General features: G+C 37.7%; 1 protein-coding gene across 1 annotated transcript in view; it reads right to left on the minus strand.

Annotated features, from left to right (window-relative positions):
• Positions 1 to 26,296, minus strand: part of SamDC (S-adenosylmethionine decarboxylase) — a 122,343-nt gene that overhangs the window by 79,729 nt on the left and 16,318 nt on the right. The window contains exon 2 of the mRNA XM_067136317.2: positions 14,161 to 14,247. Within this exon, the coding sequence (XP_066992418.2) occupies positions 14,161 to 14,247 (87 nt within the window). The remainder of the gene's footprint in view (positions 1 to 14,160; positions 14,248 to 26,296) is intronic.

Consider the following 26,296-nt stretch of genomic DNA (forward strand, 5'->3'; position numbering starts at 1 on the left):
AAGGACCAAATTTATAGAAATCTAAGGGCAATAATTTATATCATCTGAGGCTTTTACTCTGACAATGTTTGCAACTGGTTTTGATCTCTGCCAAAGGAGTTTTGAGAGCAAGGTATTCAAAACAGTGGGACAAGTGCTTGTGTAATTTTCGAGATTACTTTTGAGATAAGTCACCTACAGTATTACCCTACCTTTAGACTTTTCAAGGGACCCAAGGAATACCGGTGTGAGTGGGGTAAAGTGTAAATCATGAGAAACAGCTTATGTATGTAAAAACACTCTGGAAAAGGATGTAAATGTTACACAAATCCACATTATTAATTTATAGAGTATTTCAATCTTAATCCTCTTACAGTACTTACCTCAAATAAGGTCCAGTGTAAATTAACTGTCGACACTATACTGCCTTTGTAATTCTGCTCATCCACTGACCACGAGAAAGGTACCAGTAGGTAGTTAAAATACTGTGTAATATAGTATAGTATTTTAATATGGTTAGCTTACTTTGCATGGCTGTATAATTATATAACAAGTTTTTCCTCTCTGTTAATAATATGAAGACTTCAGGGTAATAATGACAACCCACATTTTGTAAGTTTTGAGATATAAAGGAATGAATTTTCACAAAATATTTACTGCTAAAATGTTTAATCTTTGAAACATCTTGCTCAATACAATGGTATGTATAATCCTTTATAACATCCTGGAGGAAAAGATGCATACAGAATCAGCATTACAGGTAATTGGAGTATATATATTTTTGTCTGTACATTGCTCAGAATTTGAAAAGAATGGCATTTCTGTAAAGAATGGCATTTCTGTATCTGTCATGTCCACAGTAACAAGGAAATGCACTTTTTACTTTCACATAATTTCTGTCTGTATGTATGTATGTACATGCATCACTAGAAAACTGCTGAACAGAATTTATTGAAAATCGGTATGCAAAGTTGGGGAATAAGTTGCTACAATCTAGGACATAAATAATTTTATTCACGCTGATTGAAATGGTAGTTTACGGGAAGGCCTAAAATTTAATTTTCAAATATTTGTTATTAGTGGTCCTATCTTAAAATTGGTATGCAAAGTCCGGGAATATGTCGCTACAATATAGGCTATAAAAATTTTTGTTCACGTTGAGTGAAAGGGTAGTTTAGCGAAAGGCCTAAAACTTAATTCTTAAATATTTACATTATTAGTGGTCCTATCTCATTGAAAATAGGTATGTGAAGTAGGAGAATGAGGCAATACAATCTAGGCTATAAATCACTTGATTCACGCTGAGTGGAAGGTCTAAAATTTAATTCTCAAATATTTATGTTATCAGTGGTCGTATCGATAAATACTACATAACCAAGGTTATATAGAATTAAATTTCCGACCATTTACGTCATACATTTTTACTATACAGGCTATGATAGATATTCATGAATTTTTATTTTTTGTTGCTAAGCCCATAGCAACGCCGAGTCACGAGAAAATGGGTTAACAGAATTTAATGAAAATCGGTATATAGAATCAGGGGATAAGAAGCTACAGTCTAAGCTATAAACAATTTTATTCATCCTGGATGAAATTGTAGTTTAGGGGAAGGTGCATAAAATGTCATTTTTAAATACCTATGTTATTGCTCCTATCGAAAAGTACTACATAACAAAAGTTATAGAGAATACAATTTCCGGTCATTTATGTTTTATTCAGTTTTAACGTACCGACTACGATAAGAGTGGTATTTCAGTCTGAAGAAAACTAAATGTGAAGGCCTACAATATTGAAAGCACATAACATTGATCAACAATAACATTACGTTGACCATTGTTGTGATGTTCTTTGTCTCATATGCTGCCTCTCAACTCCAATAGATGGGATTACTGCTGCGTACCAAGTATATAATAGCCTGACTGAATATTGGCGGAAAATAGCCGGGAGTTAGAAAATTTTCTTCTTTACCATGCCATTCCTCTGGTTCAAACATTTGATACAGCTGGTACGTAACACACTGGTTCATTATAGTATTCCAGCTATTCGATCCCTACTCTGACGCGCTATTTTGAATGAGCAGTGGGCATAGTTAGGAGAGGCTCACTTAGTTGAGTAGTAGCAGTAGTAGTATGGCCTGGTCTAGAATTACAATCAGGGCTATTCCAAACTGTAGCACCACAATTCACTAAATAACTCAAATTGCGGCCAGTATCCAGTATTCGAGAGATTAGTGGGTTTGAACCCCACAGTTGACAGCCCTGAAGATGGTTTTCACACCAGGCAAATGCTGGGGCTGTACATTAAGGCCACGGCCGCTTCCTAACCACTCCTAGCCCATTCCTCTCCCATCGTCGCCATAAGACCTAACTGTGTCAGGGCGACGTAAAGCAACTTGCAAAAAAACTAAACTCAAAATTTAACCCTGAAATGAGCAGTTTCTTAAGAAAAGCTTCTTCCTCTTCATTTTTATTTAATTCTACATTCATTTTATTCCAAATTAGCAGTGAAGAGGGGGTTTCTCCTCTGGGATGAAGGAAAAATTTGCCTCCAATTCAGATAGATTTTTCCGCCGCCAGTGTAGTGAATTGATACTTTCCGACTCATCGGGTACTCCTAAGAAACAGATTAGTAAAAGGTCATAGTTCTTACCCTGGGAGTCGCCACTATTCGACCCCTCCCAACCGAAAAGGGACGAAGAGTGTTCACGGCTCATGGCAGTCTGCGGCTTGGTCACTCCAGCTCTTGAACTTTATACTGTTAGACAAGGGTCGAAAAATACCGGACGCCCAGTCGCCATGGCGCCTGAAAATTTTAACCTGACGCCTGAATTTTCACATTCAGTTTTGAAAATTATTTTTTGAAATCCAGAGTCCCCTTACATGTACTTTTCCATTACTTTACAAAGTAACAAGTCGTGTGGTGTTTCACTTTTTTCTGTAGCTCACATTTATTCTAATATGTGCAATAAACATTTTCTGTGCTTATGGCAGAGTCTTGAATTCTGTAATTGCTCTTCGTACCTTGGAACTGGACGTTTCAGTTCTGCGCGGGAGCTGCCTAGCGGTCATGGGAGATATCGTAACCCACCAAACAAGTATCCTTTCATGTGGGCATATCATAACACGAGTTCTATTACAGATGATCAGCTATCGGTAGCCAAGTACAAAGATCAGACCAGAGTTGTGGAGAAATGCAGAGAACTACTACGTTAAATAATTCCACAAACACTACATTACCGCCATCCTTCCCGTGACTAACCACAAATACAGTAGTTGCTAACCGTTCCTCAACCATTGCCTCCAAAGCAGTGCTGATAAATTCCCGTGGAATTCATTCTTTGCATTTAGAACATACGGAATGACGTGTTTATCAATTCTTGCATTTTCACCGAACAATATTTATACTTTTAATTTAGTTACAGCATTTTGGTATTGAACAGTTTGCACTTTATAAATACAGTTGTTTTTATTCCTGTGCGTTTATGGAAAATTGGCAAAGTAGCATCAGACATCGAAGCCCACGAACTCGGAAGCCATTTTACGTTTCTGTGCTATACTTGAGAAAACCGGCAAAATGAAACATACAACACCGCACAAATTGACTGATGCGAGTAACAGTGTACTCTTTCAGATTTCTTCGTAAGTAGGGCCCGTAAATGTAACACAAAGTGATACAGAAGGGAGTGAATGTGAGAAAACACTTGATGGAAGTGCCGACTAGAGTTCAGGACGACAATGACCAGCTTGAAATCAAAAATACGTGGAAATTTCAATTTTCAGACAAACGGAAATTTCAGCGAAGTGCGTAAAGAAAATTAATGCTAATGTCACAGCATATGAATGCATTGTACATGGCAACTTATCATATTGCAAAAAATAACAGACCCTACACTGATTTTGAAGGTTTGGTTACATTGTTACGCAAGCTGAATGTTACTGATTCAGAGAAGTATGAGAATGATACACAATGCAGAGAATCGTATCTTGAATGAATACCGTGGCTGTGCTATGAAGAAGGAATTGTGAAGTGTAAATTATGCAGTAACTTTCGTAGTATTGCCGATAAACATTCTAAAGGTGTATCCGAATTTTCAGGACCATTTAAATTGGAAACGTTTAAAACATACGAAAAATCCTATCCTCACTCAAAGTGTCAGGAGGCTGAAAAAATGGTGTAACAGCCCCAAAGGGCCTTGGCCTACCAAGCGATCGCTGCTCAGCACGGAGGCCTGCAGATTATGAGGTGTCGTGCGGTCAGCACGACGAATCCTCTCAGCAGTTATCCTTGGCTTTCTTGGCGGGGGCCGCCATCTCACCGTCAGAGAGCTCCTCATTTGTAATCATGTAGGCTGAGTGGACCTCGAACCAGCCCTCAGATCCACGTCAACATCCGTAACCCTGGCCGGGAATCGAATCCGGGGCTTCCGGGTAAGAGGCAGGCACGCTACCACTACACCGCGGGGCCGACAGGAGGCTGAAAGTTTCATGAAAAATCCTGAATGTGTACTTTAAGCGAGGTGCGTCAAGAAAATGAATGCTAATATGTTACAGCATAAGAATGCATTGTTCATGGTATCTTATACTGGGAAAAAAAAAAAAAAAAAAAACCCCGAACCCTATACCGATTTCAAAGGTTTGTTTGCATTGTAAAGCAAGTTGAATGTTACTGGTGGAAAATCAAACAGGCACATGTAGTGTAATTTTAAAAGACGCTGACCTTGAAGGTGACTGGTGATTATTTGGGTTAGTATCTCTTAAAATATGAATTTCCATTCTTATATAAACTGAGACTATACTACTTAATGCCACATTTCAAAAATAATACGTAGCTTGATCCTAGTCTAACCTGTGGTGTTCATAATGTATATTTGCAAAAAATGTGCTGGCTCCTGATAAAAAGGGGCTGGCTACTGAATTATTTCTATTTTCTTCTACCCCTGCTGTTAGATCTGCAGCTTCATCCTCTTTGTTAAAAGTGAGAAAATTTGTAGTTTTTCATTTGAGTATTTCATATGAAAGCATTGCTTTTAATCGCGCCATTCCTATTGAAGTCATTGTAATTTATATTCATTACAGTTGGGAAAACCACTAAGACAGTCTTTCTGAAGATGTAAAAAGGCAGGTGGAGAGAGTATCATAATGAAAGCTCCCCAACCTGATTGTGACTGATGGTATGCAAGCGGGTCTACCATTACAGTGAAAATTCCCTCTCTGTCTTCATACGAGAAAAGATGCTTGGCGACTTCCCCGTCGTGTTTGTAGGGTAACGTTGAGAGCAATGTAATTGCTTACAATCTTGCTCACGTGTACACTACCTAACCTGGAATTCTGTATACAATGGAGAATTCCTTAGCGGAGCACGGGTACATCAGCTAGTTAAACACTAAATGTGCTGATCAATGCGGGGGTTATAATTGTTTACATGCAGTACTGATGAAAGTAGTTACCTAGCAATACAAGAAAACGTCAACAGTTTCTGAAGTTCTGACTGAAGTGATTTATTTACCACCCTAGGAAAAGAAGAAAAATGCTGAATGTAGACTAATAAAATGAACTAAGAGAATAAATAGCGTTATTGCTTTTACGTTTTACTACTTTCATGGTTTTCAAATACACCGGGGTGCCGGAATTATGTCCCATAAGAATTTTGAACATGCCAGTAGATCTACCAACACGATGCTGAAAATATACCTTCAAATACCACCGGAGTGAGCCGAGATCGAACCCACCAACTTGAGCTCAGGAGGCCAATGCTCTACCACCTAAGCCATCCAGCCTAGAAGGTTAAGAGGTCACCATACTATTTTTTAACTTCACATGATGCAGTTACCCAATTATTTAAGGAAATGACAAGTAAACTAATTTTTATAAGCTACATATGAAGTATTATTACATCGACAAGTACAAAAAGTTATAACCTAGTCACGAAAAGGACATGCAAAAAGCACTTACGTTAATAAAATTTCAGTACATTGGCAACAGTTAGTAGTATGTGTTATGATTATTTAATAATCATGAATACTAATACATCTGCAAAAGGTATTTTGCATCACAGCACGTAAATAGCTATATACAAAAATTCAAAACCACATAGTAAACACAGCTCCTAGCTATCTATTCACTACTTTCTAACAAACTTCCATCATACTCCAGGATTTCAGTGTAACCAGGATCATTTAAACTATCATCAAGATCCTTATCTTCACCGTTTTGTTTATAATGAGAGATTTTCTTTACAAGAAAGCACATCTTGAAGAACACTATCCGCCATCTTGGAAATTTGGATTTGATTGTTTACTACTGACAAGTGGTTTGTTATGAAAATGAAGCTGAACTGTGCTACCAACTCTTGTTATATCAAATATATATATATATATATATATATATAAAATAACTTGTCCTGACTGACTGACTGATTCATCATCGCAGAGCCAAAACTACTGGACGTAACGAAATGAAATTTTGGGGATATATTCATATTAAGATGTAGGTGCTTGCTAAGAGAGGATTTTTGGATATTCCTTCGCTAAGAGGGTGAAAAGAGGGGTGAAATTTTAAAATGAGTGTGTCTATATCTCGAAAGTTTAAAAGTTTACAGATGTAAAAATTGGTATTTAGAATCTTCTTTAAAAATGAGGAAAGACGTATTTTTTTGTTTTCAGAAAATCCCAAAAGGAGGGGTGAAAATGGGGAAAATGGGTTGAATGCCCTTAATCAGTATACCAGTACTTATATCTCAGAAACTGAAGATATTACAGACCTGAAAATTGGTACTTTTGATCTCTTAAAAATAAAGAAACACGTATTTTTTTTGTATTTGGAAAATCCAATTAATGGGTGAAAAGGGGGTGAATTTTTAAAATGAGTGAATCTATATCTCCAAACTTTTAAAGTTTGCAGGTGTAAAAATTGGTATTTAGAATTTTCATTAAACATAAAGAAAAACGTATTTTTTTGTTTTCGGAAAATTGCAATAGGAGGGGTGAAAAGGGGTGAAAAAGGGGTTGAATGCCTTTGATGAGGCTACATATATTTCAGAACCTGAAGATATTACAGACCTGAAAATTGGTATTTGGGATCTACATTAAATGTAAAGAAACACTTATTTTTTCGTTTTTGGAAAATCCAAATATTGAGGGGTGAAAAGGGGGGTGAATTTTTTAAAATGAATGTGTCTACATCTTAAAACTTTAAAATTTACAGATGTAAAAATTGGTAGTTAGAATCTCCTATAAAAATAAAGGAACACGTATTTTTTTGTTTCCTGTAAATCCCAATAGGAGGGGTGTAAAAGGGTAAAAAATGGGTTGAATGCCTTTAATGAGGATACATATATCTCAGAAACGGAAGATATTACAGAACTGAAAATTTGTATATAGGATCTCCTTTAAAAATAAAGAAACACGTATTTTTTTAGTTTTTTGGAAAATCCTATTAATGGCGGTTAAACAGAAGTGACAAATTGGGGTGAATTTTTTGAAAGATTATCTTGGAAACGTAAAATGTTACAGACGTAAAAAGTGGGTGTTTGGAATCTCCTGTAAAAGTAAAGAAACATAGGTGATTTGTTTTTGGAAACTCCACTTAAGGGGAACCCAAAAGGGGTGAAATTTTAAAATGAGAATTTTTACAGTATATCTAAAATAAATTAACATGTTACAGAAGTGAAAAATGGTATTTTTATCTCTATTAAACATAAAGAAACGTGTATTTTTAATTTTCGGAAATACCACTTGGGTGGAGGGGGGTGGTGAAAGTGACTGAAAATGGTGTTGAATTCTTTTAATTAGGCTACTGATATCTTAAAAATGAAGATGTTACAGACGTCAAATTTGATATTTGCAATCTGCTTTAAAAGTAAAGAAACACGTATTCTCGGAAAATCCAATGAAGCGGGGGGAGGGTGGTGAAAGAATAGAAAAATTAATTGACTTTAATTGTATGAGAATATATACATCTAATAAAAATTAAAGTTGTTACAGACGTGAAAATTCGTATTTGGATCTCCTTTAAAAACAAAGAAAAACGCGTTTTGGGGGGGAAACCATCTTGGGGGGCGGGAGTGTAAAGGAGTTGAATTCCTTTCATGAGGACACATAAATCTAAAAGTGAAGAAGTTAGAATCGTGACAATTGGTATTTAGAAGATCCTTTACTATTAAAGAAACAAGTATTTTTTGCAGGAAAATTCACTCGGGGGGGGGGAGTAGTTTGAAACGAAGTGACAAAAGTAAATTATATTTATGGGGATACTTATATCTCAAAACTGAAGGTAATAGACGTGAACATTGGTGTTTGGAATCTCCCTTAAACATAAAGAAACACGCCTTCTTTTAATTTTTTTTTTTGGGGGGGGGGGGGGTTGGCAGTAAAAATTAACGGCGGTGGGGTGTAAAAGGAGGTGAGATCAATTGATTTTACTGTCCTTAATGTACTTATAAGGATCCTCCGTTGCTCAGGCGGCAGCGCGCTGGCCTCTCACAGCTGGGTTCCGTAGTTCAAATCCCGGTCACTCCATGTGACATTCGTGCTGGACAAAACGGAGGCGGACAGGTTTTTCTCCGGATACTCCGGTTTTCCCTGTCTTCATTCATCCCAGCAACACATAATAGTAATAATAATAATAAGAATAAGAATAACATTAATAATAATAATAATAATAATAATAATAATAATAATGTTCCGGACCGTCGTCAAATATGCGGACCGCGCTGGAAACGGCTCCTGGACGGGTAATGACTAAGAATGCAGTCCGGCCGCGGGTTCAGTGCCGCCAAGGCACCCAATATGACACCACGCCGGATCTCCTGAAGGATTTTATCCAGATTAAAAATGATTATAGGAAAATACGGTATGGCAAAGATTTACGGACCCAACTGACCGGGAAGAATACCTGAGCCTAGCCCGGGACGTACAAAATCAATTGCTGGAAAGGAAGATTGAAAAATGGGAGGAAACGTGCCGTAATCTAATAGAAAACGAGTCAGATCGGGAATTTTGGTGGATTCTCGCTGAAAACGTGTCAGATCGCGAATTTCGGCGGATTATATATCTAAAACAATAAGCATTCAATTATAAATTTCAGTATAATACCGTAGCGAAGCACGGGTACCTTGCTAGTTCTTCAATAAAGAGAAACTTCATGCTGGATATAATGGTTTACAACAAAAAAACTGAAAAATCCAAAATACGAGGGTTATTACTTTTTACCCCCGAGGGTCTTCATATATAAGATGAATTTCGTGGGTAGGTATCCTACTCCTCAGAATTGACATGCATAAATTTGCAGCGTAGGCAAGCCGCTTGTCAGAGTTGTCATGTGGTTTGCATAACTTCCTGTGATATTCGTGATAGGCTAATTTTGCACATGTGTTGTCCGGTTTGGTGGTCATGCTGTAGTTTCTCAAAATATTGTAGGTTAGTTGCAACTCCATTTCACTTCGACTTTTTCCCCGTCTCAAACAGCCAGACAGGCATAAATGGCGGAAAGCATAATATGTCGCAAAAGGTAAATTTGAAGATTTTAACACATTGAGAGCATAGGGAATCTGAGGGGACTAATAGAAAATTATGTAAAAGACTGGAAAACTTAAGGATGTGGGAACATAAGCAGGATAATACTGTATTTCATTCCATCGCCCCTATTCAGTTTTCATTCAATGTGCTGTTATATACCTAGATATCATACAAATTTCTTCATACTTTCGCAGGTACGAGCTATGAGGTTTTTATTATATTTCAATACATTTTCGGAGACTGCATCCTATAGCATGAAATATGGAAATTTAAAATTTGAAAAAATGTAAGAAAACTTGTTTGTGTATATGTACATTGAAATAACTAAATTTGTGAGCTGTTGTCATCGTTACGATACAGTTGTTCTGCGAACTCCATTGTCCATGTCCTGATAACTTTTTGTAAATTGGTCTGTATATGATGGTAAATTGTTCCGTGTGACGTGATAATGGCTTGGTTATCCAAATTGAAGAACAACTGAGCCGAAGTCACGTTTATTTACGATCAAAGTCCAGTGCGCGGTATTGAGCTGTATCCTGCCGGCCCATAAAAGATACTTGGATTATTATTTGACATAATATGTAAATTTTATTGATATGAATTTCAGTCATATATGGTAAAGTAATGAAACGCAAGATAGCTGAGACCAGAAGTCGATGGAGCCATCAAGTCGCTGGATATTGCCCAATACTTCCTCGGGACCGTGAGAATGGCTTAGCGTCACTAGGAGTTGGCACATCTCGGCACGTGTATGAGATGCTTACCATGAGAACGTGAGGATATGGCAAATATGGAGTCTACATCGTGCGGTCATAATCCCAGGTTGACCAACATGTACAGTTGCTTGAGATAAATTCTGTCATTTGACGGATTTCCACAGGTTTGTAAGTGAAATATCATCAGGAGTACGATATAAAAATTATAGGAAGAGATTTGATATTATTTGAACTGTGTTTTATTGATATGTTATAATTAGTATTGTGTCATTATAAATGGCAAGCATTCTGATTGGTGGTCTGTCTAGACATGCGGGAATCCCATGGCTACAACGGCGTTGCCCACGCTTCCTTAGCACCCCAAGCTCTGGAGAGCGTCACTCTGATCGCGGATACTGACGTGAGGTGGACGCTGTTCGATGTGCTCTTAGAATTGTACTTAAAAGTTGCCACGTGAATATATCATTAACAGAGTATGGTTAATAAGACCAATAAACAGTGCTTCAGTCATGCAGTTGAATAAATTAACTGATGCAGAATTAATTGCAGATCATATTATCGCAAAGTTCACTACTAGTAAATAGACGGTCATAAGTAGCCGCAGTTGGGAAAGAGCAGGAGAGACGTTCTGTGGTCTCATATTTTCGTTAAAATTGAAATAATTGATAAAGAGATTCAACCTCGATACGTATCGCGTGCCACTCTCAATAACTGTGTACATAAACCCTCATGTGTTAAATTTACAGTATTTATGTGTCAGTGTGTTGGCTGAGTATAGCCACAATAGGGTTGTTCGGCACGTGCAGAATTGAGCGGTGAAGAGATATTCATCCAAAGCCTTCTGTGTTGCAGTGTTCAATAACTTTCAGCAAGAAGATGACCGCACCTATGGAAGAAGGAAGTGAATTTCTGTGTGCTGAAGCTGTGATCGACATGGAGTGAACACCCAACGAGGCGGGGATGTGAGCCGCTCTCATGTACCCGGAGAGTCGTCCAAGATAAGGCACATGTCTTAATTATGGCATGTTATATGGGTTATGTTAAAATACTAGTGCAGTTTAGAATAGGGATTTTATTTAATGTAAAGTAAGCCTGACAGCATGTGTTTATTTCACTTTTATATTGTTGTATATACGGATAAGAGACTAAATGCATGTTCTCTATATTTTTATTTTTATTTATGTAGCTAGATAAGATAATGAGGGAATTGTTAGGATTATTTGTTGTGAATGTATGCATGATAATTTAGTTTAGTATTATTCCGATTTTTCCTTGTATATTAGTGCTAGGAGGATTAGACTGACAAGTTCATCCAATTTCAAAGTTAAACACTTGCTACATTATTTTATTTTGATTATTCAGAGAGTTAGTAACAGTTAAATTGCATGACGCATGGTATTTCAGAAGCTGTATGTAAGGAGCTGCATAACAACGTTGAAATAATAGGATCTTCGAATTTAGGTTGGAATCTGTTTTTTGCCCAATGACTTGCACAGGAACTGAACCCGGTCTCAATGTAGAAGGCTGATGTGACTTGTAAGAGATATGAAAAGTTATAATGCATGCAGAGTTATAAAGTGATTTTGCAAGCCGATTGCATGCCTGATAAGTGAAAGAATAATTTGCAGTGGATATGTACCTGCTATTGTCTTCTGAGAGAATAGTAATTATCAGAATTGACGGAATTGATTCCAGGCCAATGAGTGATGTGTGTTAAATTGTCGAAGCATGCTAGGAAGGAATATGATTGTACGCGAGTTTCCGTATAGCTGACGAAAGATGATATCGCACTGCAAGCTGATATATTGGCCATGTTTATTCAGACAGCGTGAATGAGATGGTATTTCAGTGTTACAATCTTGGCAGGCAGAAACCAAACCTTAGTACAGTGTTGAGTTCCAACATTTCCTTTTAGCTCGCAGCACAGCAGGAAATACGTGACGGATGATCGCGCTGTTGAGTGCGCAAATGCAGCAGAAGGCAATGTTGCCCATTGCTTTCTACATGATTTATTGGATAATTACATGTTTTTCTCTTACAGGATGGTGTTTTATGATGTTTCATATTGTTGAATATGTTGTCATGTTGTTTAATGGTGAACAGCCCGAGTGCTGAGTAATTTTGATGGTCAATCTAGTTCTCACTAGATCCTTTGTGGTGAACCGCGATTCACATAGAATAAGTGTAGTATGTAAGACTCTTTATCTGATGTAAATAGATGTGATATTTTGCTTATTTTGTTCATTGTAAATATAGCGTAGGGAAATGCCACTAGTATTTTTCATAATTCATATCATGTCCCATTGCGTCTTAGTTTTTCTTTTCATCGTAACTTTCTCTTATATGGTAATTTTCCTTTAACGTTTAATCTTGCGACGACTCTAAATCTAAATTAAATTCGTTACCGTATCAATGTGATAATTCTCAAGTGTGACTCCATCCGAAATGCGTACATCTGTTATCATATTACATGACCAATGGACTATAAGATTATTCCTAAAGGTATTCAAGTAGTCAATGTTGTGCGTGATACTTCATTTCACATTTGTTTCTTTGATCAATTAACGTTTTTCATGTCTCTCTAATTTTGAGATTTTTGTTATTTGTTTTATTTGATTTTCATTAGTATGATTCGGGGATATTTGTGAATAAACTCATCCTACCCCATATTATTGTTTCTCATTCGAGTTATACCTCCATTTTCCTGTCATTTACTTATATTTAAGTAGGGAACTTCGACTTTTAGCCTGACCCAATGACAACCAACCCACTCTCTGCCCAACCCTGAGTTAGTCAAATGTTCATACAGGAATGGAGGCATCGTCCTAGAGGTATTTACCCCTGGGTACGGTACAGTACAGCATTAAAAAGTTGTTAGGGATGGAAATCTAAGTTGCAAGTCAAGTAATTCAATGCATCCTGGCTCCTTAAATGTGACTTTATACATTCGAAGAATGATATTCATAGAGGTAAACACACATGTATGCTCTCCAGTCAGCACAAAAGAAGTCGACTGAATTCAGTCGCACTCCCATCACAGCGACACTGAAGCGAATGAAGCTATTGGTTTATGGTCAGTTGGAAGACCGAGAAGGTGAATGGATCAGATTTGGAAGGACATTAGAGAAGCTGGACTGGATGTGGCGGAAGTAATGGAGTAGGAAAGGTGGAAAGACAGAAAGGAGGCTTCTTAACCACACCCAGGCGACTGGAATAGGACACTGATGATGCTACAGAAAACAAGCCTATAGTAACATTTGTTGACTAAGCAGGCATATGATTGTACATATAGGTTTTCAATGTTCAAAATTTAATGGAATTTTGGACTTCATCCTAAATTAAACTGATAGAACTTTAACTAATACCATATCAAAAGTAAAATAATCATTCTCATCCATCATTTTCAATAACAAGCAAAAGCTTCAGTAAGCAAAACAATAGCAGAAGATGAATGTTATGGCAAAACCTTGACTACTGCTCGGCTAGCGGCATTCGGCTGTGGTACATAGATCCACTAGCACAGCAGGCCTGTCTGAACATAGGACTAGTGCATTCTGTTAGGGACTGTAGCAACTCCAAGGAGCAACTGAGGCACATAAATCCCTAAGCACAGGACTGGCGCAAATACATAGAATGGTTAGCAGTGAAAAAAACCGAAAGTTACAAAATGATACTTAGATCCCTTAGTATTTCCATTCATATGTGGTTTACGAACCGACCACTGGAGGGCAGAATAATCTAGTTTTCTATTTTTGAGATCAAGCAGCTTGACTTGCAATTTTTCAACTTTTGGTCCAAACATCTCAAAATTTCAGAAAATATCTGACCGATGTTTTGACGTGTTTGATGAACTCCATTCCTACTCACATTATCAGAGCTTATTTTCTTTCATTATAAACTTTTAGAGAAAGTCACTGAATCATTTCAAGTTATCCTAAATCTACTTACCTAAGAACATATGCATCCATGTGATCGTTCTTCATGAAACTGATGACTTCACAACGTACTATCTTCAACAAACCTTCCAGTTTTGCTCTGTAACAGTTTAAAATTTCTTCTTTAAGATAACACCTTTCATTAAGTAATTACCAAAAGTAACAAAAATAAGTTAACACGTTCCTTACAATTCGGGTCACCATGTGCCCAAAGCATGTTACTGTTATCCATCAGTACAAACTTCCCAAAATTGCGGAGTTACAAATTTCCAATAACTAATGGCAACAGTGTTTCTATTGAAGTAAAGGATCAAGGCATACTGCTAGTTGCCATCGGTCCACCGGTGACCTAAAGGAACTTTTTTGGATCTTTCATTCATATCACATCGGGCCACCCTGCGTTCGGATTGTTGTCTAACCTATATTTTTAGGTAGAAATCGGTTACGGTGAATGAAACCTACAATGTTGCTGCCTTCAGATGGCAGATTGTTGTTTAATACGAATACCAGTACCACTCTTGACATCTCGTGTAACCTATTCCTTTCTACATTGCTCTCAGGTAAGTGAATATAAATTTTCAGATTTGTATTTATTGGAGTGATTATTGATGTGTTTATCTTCTGTAGATAATATTTACAAGCAAGTTCACATCCTTGTTTTAGGCAGTAGCCTTCACAATCATACATACTGGTGGCACGGAAAAGAAAGACTTTTAGGACGGCTCTTGATCCTGGACAAATTGCTCAATATTTAGAAGAAAGTGGTGACAGTGACTGATTTCAGTATTTGATGATGACCCTACGTACAACCTCGTCCTTCGTGATATTTCGTTACTAAGCATAATATGAAAATATTTAACATAGGCCTATTATATTCCCAAAAAACAGAACAATCAATGAGAAAATAACATTTACTTCCGGGGTCATTTCTGGGCGTCACACTAGTTCAGAAAACTGTTGCCGAGGTAAATACTTCAGAATGTCACCTCAGCAATAAGGTACAAGTGATCCAGCATTGTTGCTATTTCATAGTAGGGACTAACCAATATCAAAGGTTAGGTCACCAGTGGGCCGATGACAAAATTACGTCGTGAAAATCACTGCCGCAGGGAACGTGTTATCTAAAATTTAGAAATACAGTAGAAGTCCGCTATAGCGAGTACGGCATATAACGAGAACTCCGTTATAACGATCGTTTTGTGCGTCTCTTCAAAATTCCTATATTAAACTGTGTATTATCCTTCGGTTACAGCGAGAGCCCCTTCACTGGCGCATCCGTTATTACGAGCGATTATGCGCGCTCGATTTTTCCGTTGCCGATATTTATGCACCCAGTCACTATACTGCATTCGATCGATCATCTTCGACACCGTATCGTTTCTCGCTATGCCCACCAGCGAGCTCTCTCGTCGACATTCGAAGGCAATGTCGGAGTCGATTAGTAATACCCGTCGACTACTCTTCCGCAAGGAAAATGAAAGAACATGTTTTCGTAATAAATGCGTAAATAACGTGTCCGATAACCGTTGTCAACTCGTTAAAGATAATCGCTTAATTTTAATGCTAAATGCCGAAATTAAGAATGAGATAGGCCTACACCGCAAGATATGGCAGAGTGCGTCATTGATTACGAGGTTAGTTTATATTTTCTCGCGTCCGTTAAATTACGGAAAGGCTATTACCATGTAAATTTATGACGAGTAGGTTCTCTACTGGTGTTTGAAGTATATAATCATCATGCATATAGTACAGTTAAGTTAGGATTGGTGACGCTATTTGAATAACAAAATTGAAACGTTTGCCACAAAGTGCGATCGATCATCTTCGGTACGGTATAGTTTTCGCGCTAATTGCATTTGCGAGCTCTCTTCAACATTCGAAGGCGATATTGGAGTCGATTAGTAATACCCGTCGACTGCTGTTCTCTAAAGAAAATTCGAAATGAAAGAGGATAACATGTTTTAGTAATAAATGTGTAAAACAACGTGGCCGATAGCAGCTGTTAACTGGTTAAAAATAAAGACTGAAGTAAACGATGTCTTAATTTTAATGGTATACCGTATACTAAAATTAAGTAAGAATATGATACACCTCAAGATATGGCAAAGTGCATCACTGATTTCAGAGGATAGTTTATATTTTCTCGCGTCTAGTTAAATTTCGGAAAGCTATTCCCATGTCTTTTTTTGTGTGTGGCTATTTTCTTTACGTTGCACCGGCACAGATAGGTCTTATGGCGACGATGGGATAGGAAAGGCCTAGGAATGGGAAGGAAACGGCCGTGGCCTTAAGGTACAGCTCCAGCATTTGCCTGGTGTGAAAATGGGAAACCACGGAAAACCATCTTCAGGGCTGCCGACAGCGGGATTCGAACCCACTATCTCCCGGATGCAAGCTCTCAGCTGCGCGCTCCTAACCGCACGGCCAACTCGCCCGGTATGCCAATTTTTAACGAGGAGGTTATTTCTGTACATGCGTTTCAAATAGGTTTTCATGACAGGTACATATACGGTTATGTTAGGTGAAGACGTTTGAAGAAGAAAACTGAAATGTTTGCCACAGAAGCCTCTTCTCCGAATCCAAGACGACGCTTTTTTTCCTCAGAATCTCATGTGAAAAATCAAGGGTCGTTTTGCATTCGCGGCCTTATAGAAATGAACACCACTGGCAATTACCGCAGTAACCACGCTGTTTCTTTTCACCCCGCCGCGCGCGCAGACAAAACTATTACAATAAACGACCGCCTCTATCATACATCGCTAGCCGCGGCGACCGGTTGTATAGTGCCTATGTGTGTCGCGACACTGGATCTCGGTAAATAGTGAAGAAAGAATGACATTCTATTATCCTCTACAAAAACGTTTCTTAAATTTGCAGAATGGCATCAAAACATGCGAGCCTTCGAATTCTTAGAAAGGCCACGGGTACGCAGTACCAGAGTTATATCGCGTCTGCTGTACCTGGCGCTTAGTAAAATTAAGTTTTATAGACAGCAGGAATATTTTCGTGATCGATCGTCGTATTGTAAAGATACGTGGAACAGGTATTGCCGGCAAATTTTCAACGGGTTCTCGTCGATGTGATGATGCCAATTTTAAGTTAATGGCTATTAAACACTCGGAAATGTATAATAATTATGCAGCCACAAGAAAACACGGCATATGCCTAACTAAAGCCAATATCCGGCGTTACCGTGAAGACAAAGATAGCTTAAAAATGCGTACCGGTACTGCACAAAATATGCATTCAGTGGCCCGCAACAAGGACGCTTTAAAGAAGCCGAAGATGAAATTGTGAGGTATGTGCACAAAAATGCAAAGGCGGAATTGCCATACCGCGGCGCAATAAACTCGTTCGTTGACTTTCAAAGTCCGCGATTAAGACCTATACGTCGCTAGCCGCTGAAGTTGGCCGAAAGACGTGCGTGTAGCGGCAGCCAGTTATATATGACGCTGAGTGAAAGTAACATTTTTATAGTAAGCAAGAATATTTTCCTGATGGATCGTCGTAGTGTAAAGACACGTGGAATGTATTTGCCGGCAAATTTTCAGCGAGATCCCTTCGATCTTACGATGCCAATTTTAAGTTAATGGTTATTAAGCCCGCTGACATAAAGCATAATTGTACAGCCGCAAAAAATACGGCATAACTAAAGCCAATGTTCAACGTCTACAAATAGTCTAAAAATGCGTACTCTGTAAGAAAGACATTCATATGATTTTATAAAGCACTTTTAAGCCTCATTAAAAAAAATTGAAAGAAAAAGTGGGGGTCGTTTTGGATTCGGAGAAATACGGCAATATATTTTTTCCGAATGAAATTAAACACGTTTTCACGTAGTAACGGATTTCGAAAAACAAACAAATAAGCCGTATTGTGGATATTATCCGCGAAAACGCAAGTTTTTAACAAACTGATTGCCATTTCATATTGATTTTAATGTGAATGGGGGTTTTCCCGATTTTTACAAAAATCGGATATAACGACAATCCGCTATAGCGAGTAAATTTTTCGCCGTTGTGATATCTCGCTATAACGGACTTCAACTGTATACTTAAATTCAAATGCACCGGGAAAGAAGAGGATAAACTTAACCTTCCCTTTCCCAAGTAAAGACACCTTTCTTAGGAAGTAACCTCATCCATATAAACTAGTGTGCATTTACCATTAACTCACTGAATAGTGTGTTTTTCCTTATAGAAAGAAACAATGGCTTCATAAATAGCCTTGTATGAATTTATTAGCTGCCTCTGTGGATCAGTGGTAGAGTGTCGGCCGCCGGATCCCAAGATAGCGGGTTCAAACCCGGCAGAGGTAGTCGGATTTTTGAAGGGCGGAAAAAAGTCCATTCGACACTCCATGTCGTACGATGTCGGCATGTAAAAGACCTCTGGTGACACATTTGGTGTTTACCCGACAAAATTCATTAAATCTCAGCCATAGACGCCCAAGAGAGTTTCGGTTTACTCGGTCTGCCATCTAGTGGGGGCCTAAGAGTAAAACGGAACGTCGAAATTGACGAGCAGACAGCCAGATGGCGTCAAATTGAAATGTCTGCACACGGTAGCTGAGGCCATACGATTATTATTATGAATTTACTTCATAATTCTAATAATACAGATATCCCCACACAGAAACTTTGAAGAAATAGAAATAAAGGGAAACACCTTTCACAACCACTGTAGACGTAAGAGGACAGAATTAGAGTTAATAGCATGGAGTGATCAGCAAAACATGCATACGGAGTTCTCACTCCTATCTTATCACACATTTACATTCTCGTATCAGAAACACACGTTAAAACTTTGCCACTTCCAGTGCATTTTTTTTGTGGCCCAGTACAGGTAAACATCTGCAGATGAGACAGTCAGCATTTACGCATATGCAAAACAGACTGGTCTTGTTAATTACACTGAATACCATTTTCTGCAATGTAGCCCCACCTTGCCGAATTAATCCTTGATCTGCCCACATCAGATAAACCTATTCAAGGACTTCAAGTTAGCCAATCCTTACCATGATCAGGGAGTAAAGTGTCAAAAACTCTTCAAACCAGAAAGGATAGAGGTCATAGCCCTCCACAGTTGCAACCTGGCTTTTTCAGCAATGAATCCAAATACCTTTTATGTTCTAAGAAAACTCCTTGATTTTAATCATTGCAGGTGCAGTTCCTGCCCCCATACGGGGGCATTTCTTTCCTTATTCTAAGCTATTTCTCTTCAAACGATACAGTGCTTTTTCTGAAAAGTGGTAAAGCCATTCAACTGGAGTGGATTTCGAACATGCAATAATTTTGCAAGTGTCCTTAAGAGCTTCATTCACCTGATTGGTATGTGTCAAATTATAACTGACAGGACAGGTGTAATTGTCACAGAGTAACATAATGCCAATGCAGAAGTTTGGATGGTTTTGAGTTGACTGCCCCACTGTGATCCGACCAGTTTTCTTAGGGGATTATTCCTGGTAGAAACTTATAACTTACAGTTCATACTGGGCTCTAGAAAGAAAGATAACTATTAAGCATCATTACTGGGTATTCTGGATTTTCAGTGTTCCCAGTCTGACCTCTGACCATACCATAATTAACCAAAAAGTGGCTTCCCTGTTTCTCAAATGAAAAGCACAGTCTTGTGTCTTTGATGGGTTTGATTTAACCTTGTTTGTACCGCAGTATCTTGACAGACCAAGTGCATTCATCAGGGTGTTCTCCACTGATTTGAAGTCTTGTGCTTTGGGTGACCAGAGCAAGATGATCAGCATACAAAAGAACTCTTGCTGTTGAGGGTGATAGGCTGGTCAATGTTGTATATACTGAACAGAGTTGGAGCCAGCACTTCTTTGGGAGAGGCTATTCTTCCGTAGTCTCCATGAACTGCGCTGTCACTGGAAGTCTACAAAGAACCTGCAGTTCTGCAGGAGACTTGCAATGAACCTGATATGGCTAAATTCCTTTGTCCTTTGTAGAAGCTGAAGACAGTCATACGCTGCTGTCAAATCAACGAATACCACAGTCCTGTCACCTTAAGAGCTTCGAAACCATCAGCTACAAACTGCACAAGATTAAGCAGCTGTCCATCACAGCTTTTACCAAGATGAAATCCAGCTTGCTAAGGTATAAGCAAGGGATCAATTAAAGGCAAGAGACTGTTGAAGACAATTCTTCTTAGCAATTTAGAAAGCTGAACCAGTAGTGCAACTGGTCTAAAATTCTTTAGATTATTTCCTTCTTTATAAGGTTTCAAAAAAGCAATCGCCTTACTCCTCTGCTATATCTTTGGAATTTAACACTGTTCATATAATTGAGTTGGAGAATACAATCCTTTGTTGTTAAGCGCAAGTACTTAATTTGCTAGGTTCATATGTTATCCAAACTGGCTGATTTTCATATTTTTACTGTTTGAAAGCCTTCTCTAATTCTTCCATGCTAAATGAAGGTGCAAGGTTATTCTCCTATTGCTCATTTCTTTGCAGTTTTGGTTTTTTGGATTTATGGGTGGGTTCCCAATCAGCAGTAATTTATGTGCTATTCGAGTGGCAGTGATGTACAGTGGTAGTAATTAGATGATTAAGCTTCTCAGAAGTCACTAAGCCTTATGGCAGTCTCTTTTCAGATACAAATTATCTGTTTCAATTGGGCCCATTGTCTCTCCCTTCAGTAAGTAGGAGTGTGACTGTCACATCATTACTTCACCAGGTCTCGCTCACAAAGACAAACACTCTACACAGCGTAGAATAAACATCTTTTCCAAACAAGAACGAGAGGCAAGATGTCCTGTTCTGTACCTCCCTTTTAACAAAAGAATCTCCAATGAACTTTTATTATTTGTGCTTATTGTCCTAATGTTTTTTCTTCTCAATTCTTTCTTTATACAGCTGAAGAGGACCACTAAGTGGTCAAAACATGTCCTGCAAGTGCTAATTTTATATTTAATTTTGCCTGAGGCAATAATAAAGTATCCATTAGGTGGTTATTTTACTAACTTCTTGATTAGCCACAGAATAGACATTTTGAAACATATCTTAGCAGCTGTGGTGACTGTGTCGTAGCATTCTGGTACTAATTCTATAGAAGATAACTTCGGCATTCAGCAATTCTGGAAATCTGTACCAGTCTGCCCTTCTAAAATTAAACCCCCTCCAAAAAGGCAGCCGAGATCTACCAGCAGCAAATATGACAGGTTACTGGTCCATGCTGAGGATTGGGTGTTGGGGGGGATTTACAGACATGATATACGCTTTTGGGCTTATGCCTATATCATGTCTAAGTACGGGCCGTGAAAGCATCAATGGCAAGATTTCACACATTTTTGTCCATTATTGCAGTTACAGTCATCTGACGCCCAACGCAGCTATAAATGATGTCACTGTGCAAGGGATTCAGAGTCATCATTATGCAGGTGCAAAATTACAAATCAGCACACACAAGAATTACACAGTACAGACATGCCAACTTTCAAAAGTGAAAAATCAGGAGAAATTTCACAGCGAATCGCGACGTATTACGACACATCACTAATGGCAGAACATGTACAAATTCATTATAATAATTCAATACATTAACAATTCTATTTGCCCATATATATTTTTTCCATCATTTACATGTGAATACTAAATACTGGACATACCTGAACTGTAGGAACATGTGACTTCTCATCCTTCAACATGGTGATCACATAACGACTAATTGTTGTTCAACACACCAGTAGCTGACTTAGCTTTCTTCAGAAACTCTGAACTAAATTTTTGCTCAAAGCACTTGCCTTGCTGAACTGATTTCAAGGTTAAAAGTTTCTCCAAAGTTTGTTCTGATAGAAAGGATCTGAACTGTGTTTTTGTCTTTGTGACTCTGCTAAAAATCCTTTCATATTCTGCATTGCCATGTGGAATTGATAAAATAGCAAGCATCACCATAGAGAGTCTCTCATATTTAAGTACACCATCAGCTGATTTCATCTGACCTACCAATGCCCATTGAACATCAATTCTTCCTTTTGCCAGGTCTGTTTCTTCGAGCTGAAAGTTACAGAACCGGGAGTGCAGAATATCCGTTTCTTTATCCAAATGTTCCGTTTCACTAGTCAAAATGTTTGGACACTTGTTTATGAAAAATCTAAGGCTACAAAATGATGCCTTACTTATAGCAGAAATATTTTCAACTTCTGCATTAATTAAAACATCTTTCAATGGCAGTTTGTGTACCATGTAGTCACACGATGAAGAGAAACACTTTCTAACAGACTTAACGAATATGCACTTTTCCTCAGACTTCAAGGTGTTCACTAAAACAAACGCAGAGTTCCCTATCATCAGATCACAATCATCCTTTTAATTTGCTGGAGTATGATAATCTGCATCAAGGAGAGAGGAGGATCTTTTAATAACGCCTGGTTTCACAAAACTTGCCATCACATTCTTCAATAGTTCCTCCAAAACTGACCTCAATAAGTGGATGTGCGGCATACTTGACTGAAGAGCTACGTTTGGATTCTCAAAGATATCCATAAAACTTGAGAGAAAAAGGCAAAAAGATTTATGTAAATTTGATGAAAGGAACATGAAAAGTCGTTCTTCACGTGACAATGCATGGCTCTTAGTGTCATAAGTAGTTTCATTTTTTAAATGAAACTGATGACTGGGTTTTCCTTTAAACGAGGAGTGAGGTGAAATGTTATGACAATCCTTAACGTTTTCTGACAAACAAGACACATCTGCACTTAAACTGTGCTTGGGAATTTTGTAAGTCTTAAAAAGTTCCATCTGAGAATCCTTACTCACAATTTCGCTCCTGAATAATGTAACCAAAGGGTCCCACTGAAGCAAAATCCTATCTAAACACCTTCTTAGTGATAACCATCGAGTAGGCACATGCTTCAGAATTTTTCTGATCTTTGTGTTGTGTACAGTTTGAAATTCTCTGAACTTTTCTTTCCTCTTTGCCACCTTTCCAGATAATAAAATATATAAATTATACTTTCATTTACATTTACGGGCAAGCATGCCGCACCCTTCTCGACAGCAACATTAATTAGGTGACAAGAACAGCCTATGATGATTATGTTACTATTTTCCCGCTTCAAACATCCTGCCACACCATTCTTTAATCCTACCATTACTGGAGCATTATCAGCACCAAGAGCTAGGCAGTTTTTTAATGGAATGCAGAATTCCCGAAAAGTTGAGAGCAAAAATTGGCAATGTTAGCTCCAGTAGCATCCCCTTCTAAATTAGGCACAGAGAGTAGACAACTCTGAATTTCATTGAGTTCAGGCCTAAAAAAATGTTACAACAGTGGGATATATCTTCAAGTCGCTTTTATTGCTACCATCAGTAGCAACAGAAAATGCATTCACCTTCAAATGTGATAAAATTTTCGCCCTTTCTTCCATGCACATTTCTGTAATGATAGCCGCTGTTTTCGTTCTAGCACACCCATATCGTTTAGCGATTTCCGAATCAGGAAACATTTTGTGAGACAAAAGTCGCGCGTGATCCGCACAATTTACAGGCAGGTTATGTTCTACTATAAATGACGTAAATAACACCTCGGCATTTGTCACAGGATTTACATCTTGGTTTTTACATGATAAGTTCAGTTTCTTTCTACACACTGAACACTCTCCTTATGTTTTTCGTTTGCATGTGCTTGAGTATATCGCATTTCCCGCCATGTGCAATTAAAAAAATCACACCTACATATAGTACAGAATGTGAACGTTGGTCCCTTTCTGGATTCACTCAAACACGGAAACTCTTCCCTACAAGCAATTTTAAACACTGCATCATATTTCTTTTTTTGACATTTTGGCAAAAAAAATATTAAGGCACAACACGAGCAATTCTGCAGGTCTTGCTCCGGGTAGAACGACTATGTTTCTGAGGTTAGGTTACTCCAAAGAGAATGTTACTCGCTTGACTCACTTGCAAAGAGAATGACTATTATAGACCAAAGAGCAGCATATGACTGGCCACCGTGCCCCGTACTGCCATCTGGTATCATTATTAGAACTACTATCGACTAGCCATACTCGGCCATATATCGATAGAGCGAGGAAATCCACGGGAGTTTAAAATAATACGAAAATTACGGATATTGCTTTGAAAATCGGGAGATCGGACCTGGAGATCGGGAGGAACGATGAAAAATCGGGAGTCTCCCACTCAAATCGGGAGACTTGGCACGTCTGCACAGTATGAATTTCATTCCGTATTGACGGTTTTTCAATTACATCAATTTAAATGTAAAAAAAATCCCATTGAATACATTGTTAATATATTACATCTACTATTGCTGGTTTTATTTTGTTTTGTCAGGTGACAAAGCGAGTCACCTGGGATCTTAAACATGCTAACAGCAACAGAGAGCCAAGATTTTGACCATCCTTAAAAACAGACCACATCAGCTGGGATCGAACCAGAAAACTTGCTGATCCACCAACGCAGCTAGCACAACAGTGTATCAATTTTCAGCATATCCATACTGGTCACAAAATTTCTAGGTTATACAATTCTTTAATTGCAAAACAACATCTGCAAATAATCCTCCCTTCCATCTCTTAAAAAGAACAAAGGCGTACTGTAGTTTACAGTAAAAGTTACAAATAACCAAGACAAAAATTTCAGGGGAAGGAGGGGGGGAGGGGCAGCAGCTGTCTTCTCCCTTCAGTAAGTAGGAGTGTGTTTACCTCCTCTATAAAGATAAATTCAGTTGAAATGGAAATTGGTTAACCTTGTCTTGTCTTTGGTACTGTTCACAGACTTGGCCTTTGTGTACTCTTATTGACTTATGGAATATGTGTATGTGCACCCAGGAATGGTCCAATATTATCCCATATGCCCACAACTGTAAACTTATCAAATACTAATTTTTTGGACAGTGAACTGAATCTTCTTAAGAAGGGCATGAAATTTAATTGGCCTAATTCTAAAAAAGCAGACGACCTAATTACTACAACTGCTGAAATTGAGTCCAACATCATAAAACTTGATTATGATAATCTTAATATCAGACATATTAAAATGAAACTTCCCTACTTAATAAATTAACCAATTCAAAACCAGGTCTTAAAAAACAAATATTCTAATTAAAAAGTAAGATTAAGCATGATATAATCGTTACGAAAGCCGATAAGGGATCCACTACTGTTTTATTGAATAACAATGATTATGTCAAAACAGGATTTCTTTTCTTACAATGCGTATACTATAGTAAACAAAGATCCCATATCAAAACTTCAAAGAAATTTAAAGAATCTATTGAAATATTCATCCTTTCTTATACAGGAACACGAATATCAAAAACTTACAATCGTGAATCCTAAATTACCAACAGCCAAGGCCTTACCTAAAATCCATAAAAGAGATACCTGTATGCCCTCAGCAGGAACAGCCCCACTTAAGAGTTTCAAAATTTTTACATTACTTTCTCAGCAAACATTTTAAATTCAATAATGAATCTTATGTAAAAAATTCAGTCGGCTTCTGTGCAAAATTAACTAAATTTAAGCTACAACCAAATCACATAATGGTCACATACGCTATTACTAATATGTATTGAAGTATTCCTGTAAATGAAACTATAAATATAATAAACATGAATCTCTTTAATCACAGTAATTTAACTAAATCTGAAGCAGTCTACTTTATTAAGTTTTGTTTTGAATAATTATTTCACCTTTAATAATAAAATCTATCATCAAAAGGGACTGGCAATGGGCAATCCCGTTTTGGGCATTTTAGCTAATATCCATATGGATAATCTAGAGGCTAATAGAATAAATAAGATCAATGGTCACCATCTATGGCTGAGATATGTTGACACATTCACCATCGTTGATAAGAAAAAACAATTGGCTCAACAATAAAATCACTTTTACAGAGGATGAAATTGATGGTCCTTAAATTTCTTGGATATAACTATTACTAGAGTTAATAATAAAATTGCATTTCAAATCTACAGAAAACCTTCTTGTGCTCCTTTAACCATAAATGATTCTTTTCACCCACATTCTAAACAAGCGGGCCTTTTTTTTAGTTTATAAAATAGAGCGTTTAAGATTCCTCTATCAACCGTTAGAAGAAAAAAAAACCTATATTATATTAAACTACTAGCTGGCTTAATGGCTATAAGTTGGACATGATTAATAAAATCA

Source organism: Anabrus simplex, chromosome 1 (assembly GCF_040414725.1).
Source record: "Anabrus simplex isolate iqAnaSimp1 chromosome 1, ASM4041472v1, whole genome shotgun sequence".
Taxonomy (NCBI): domain Eukaryota; kingdom Metazoa; phylum Arthropoda; class Insecta; order Orthoptera; family Tettigoniidae; genus Anabrus; species Anabrus simplex.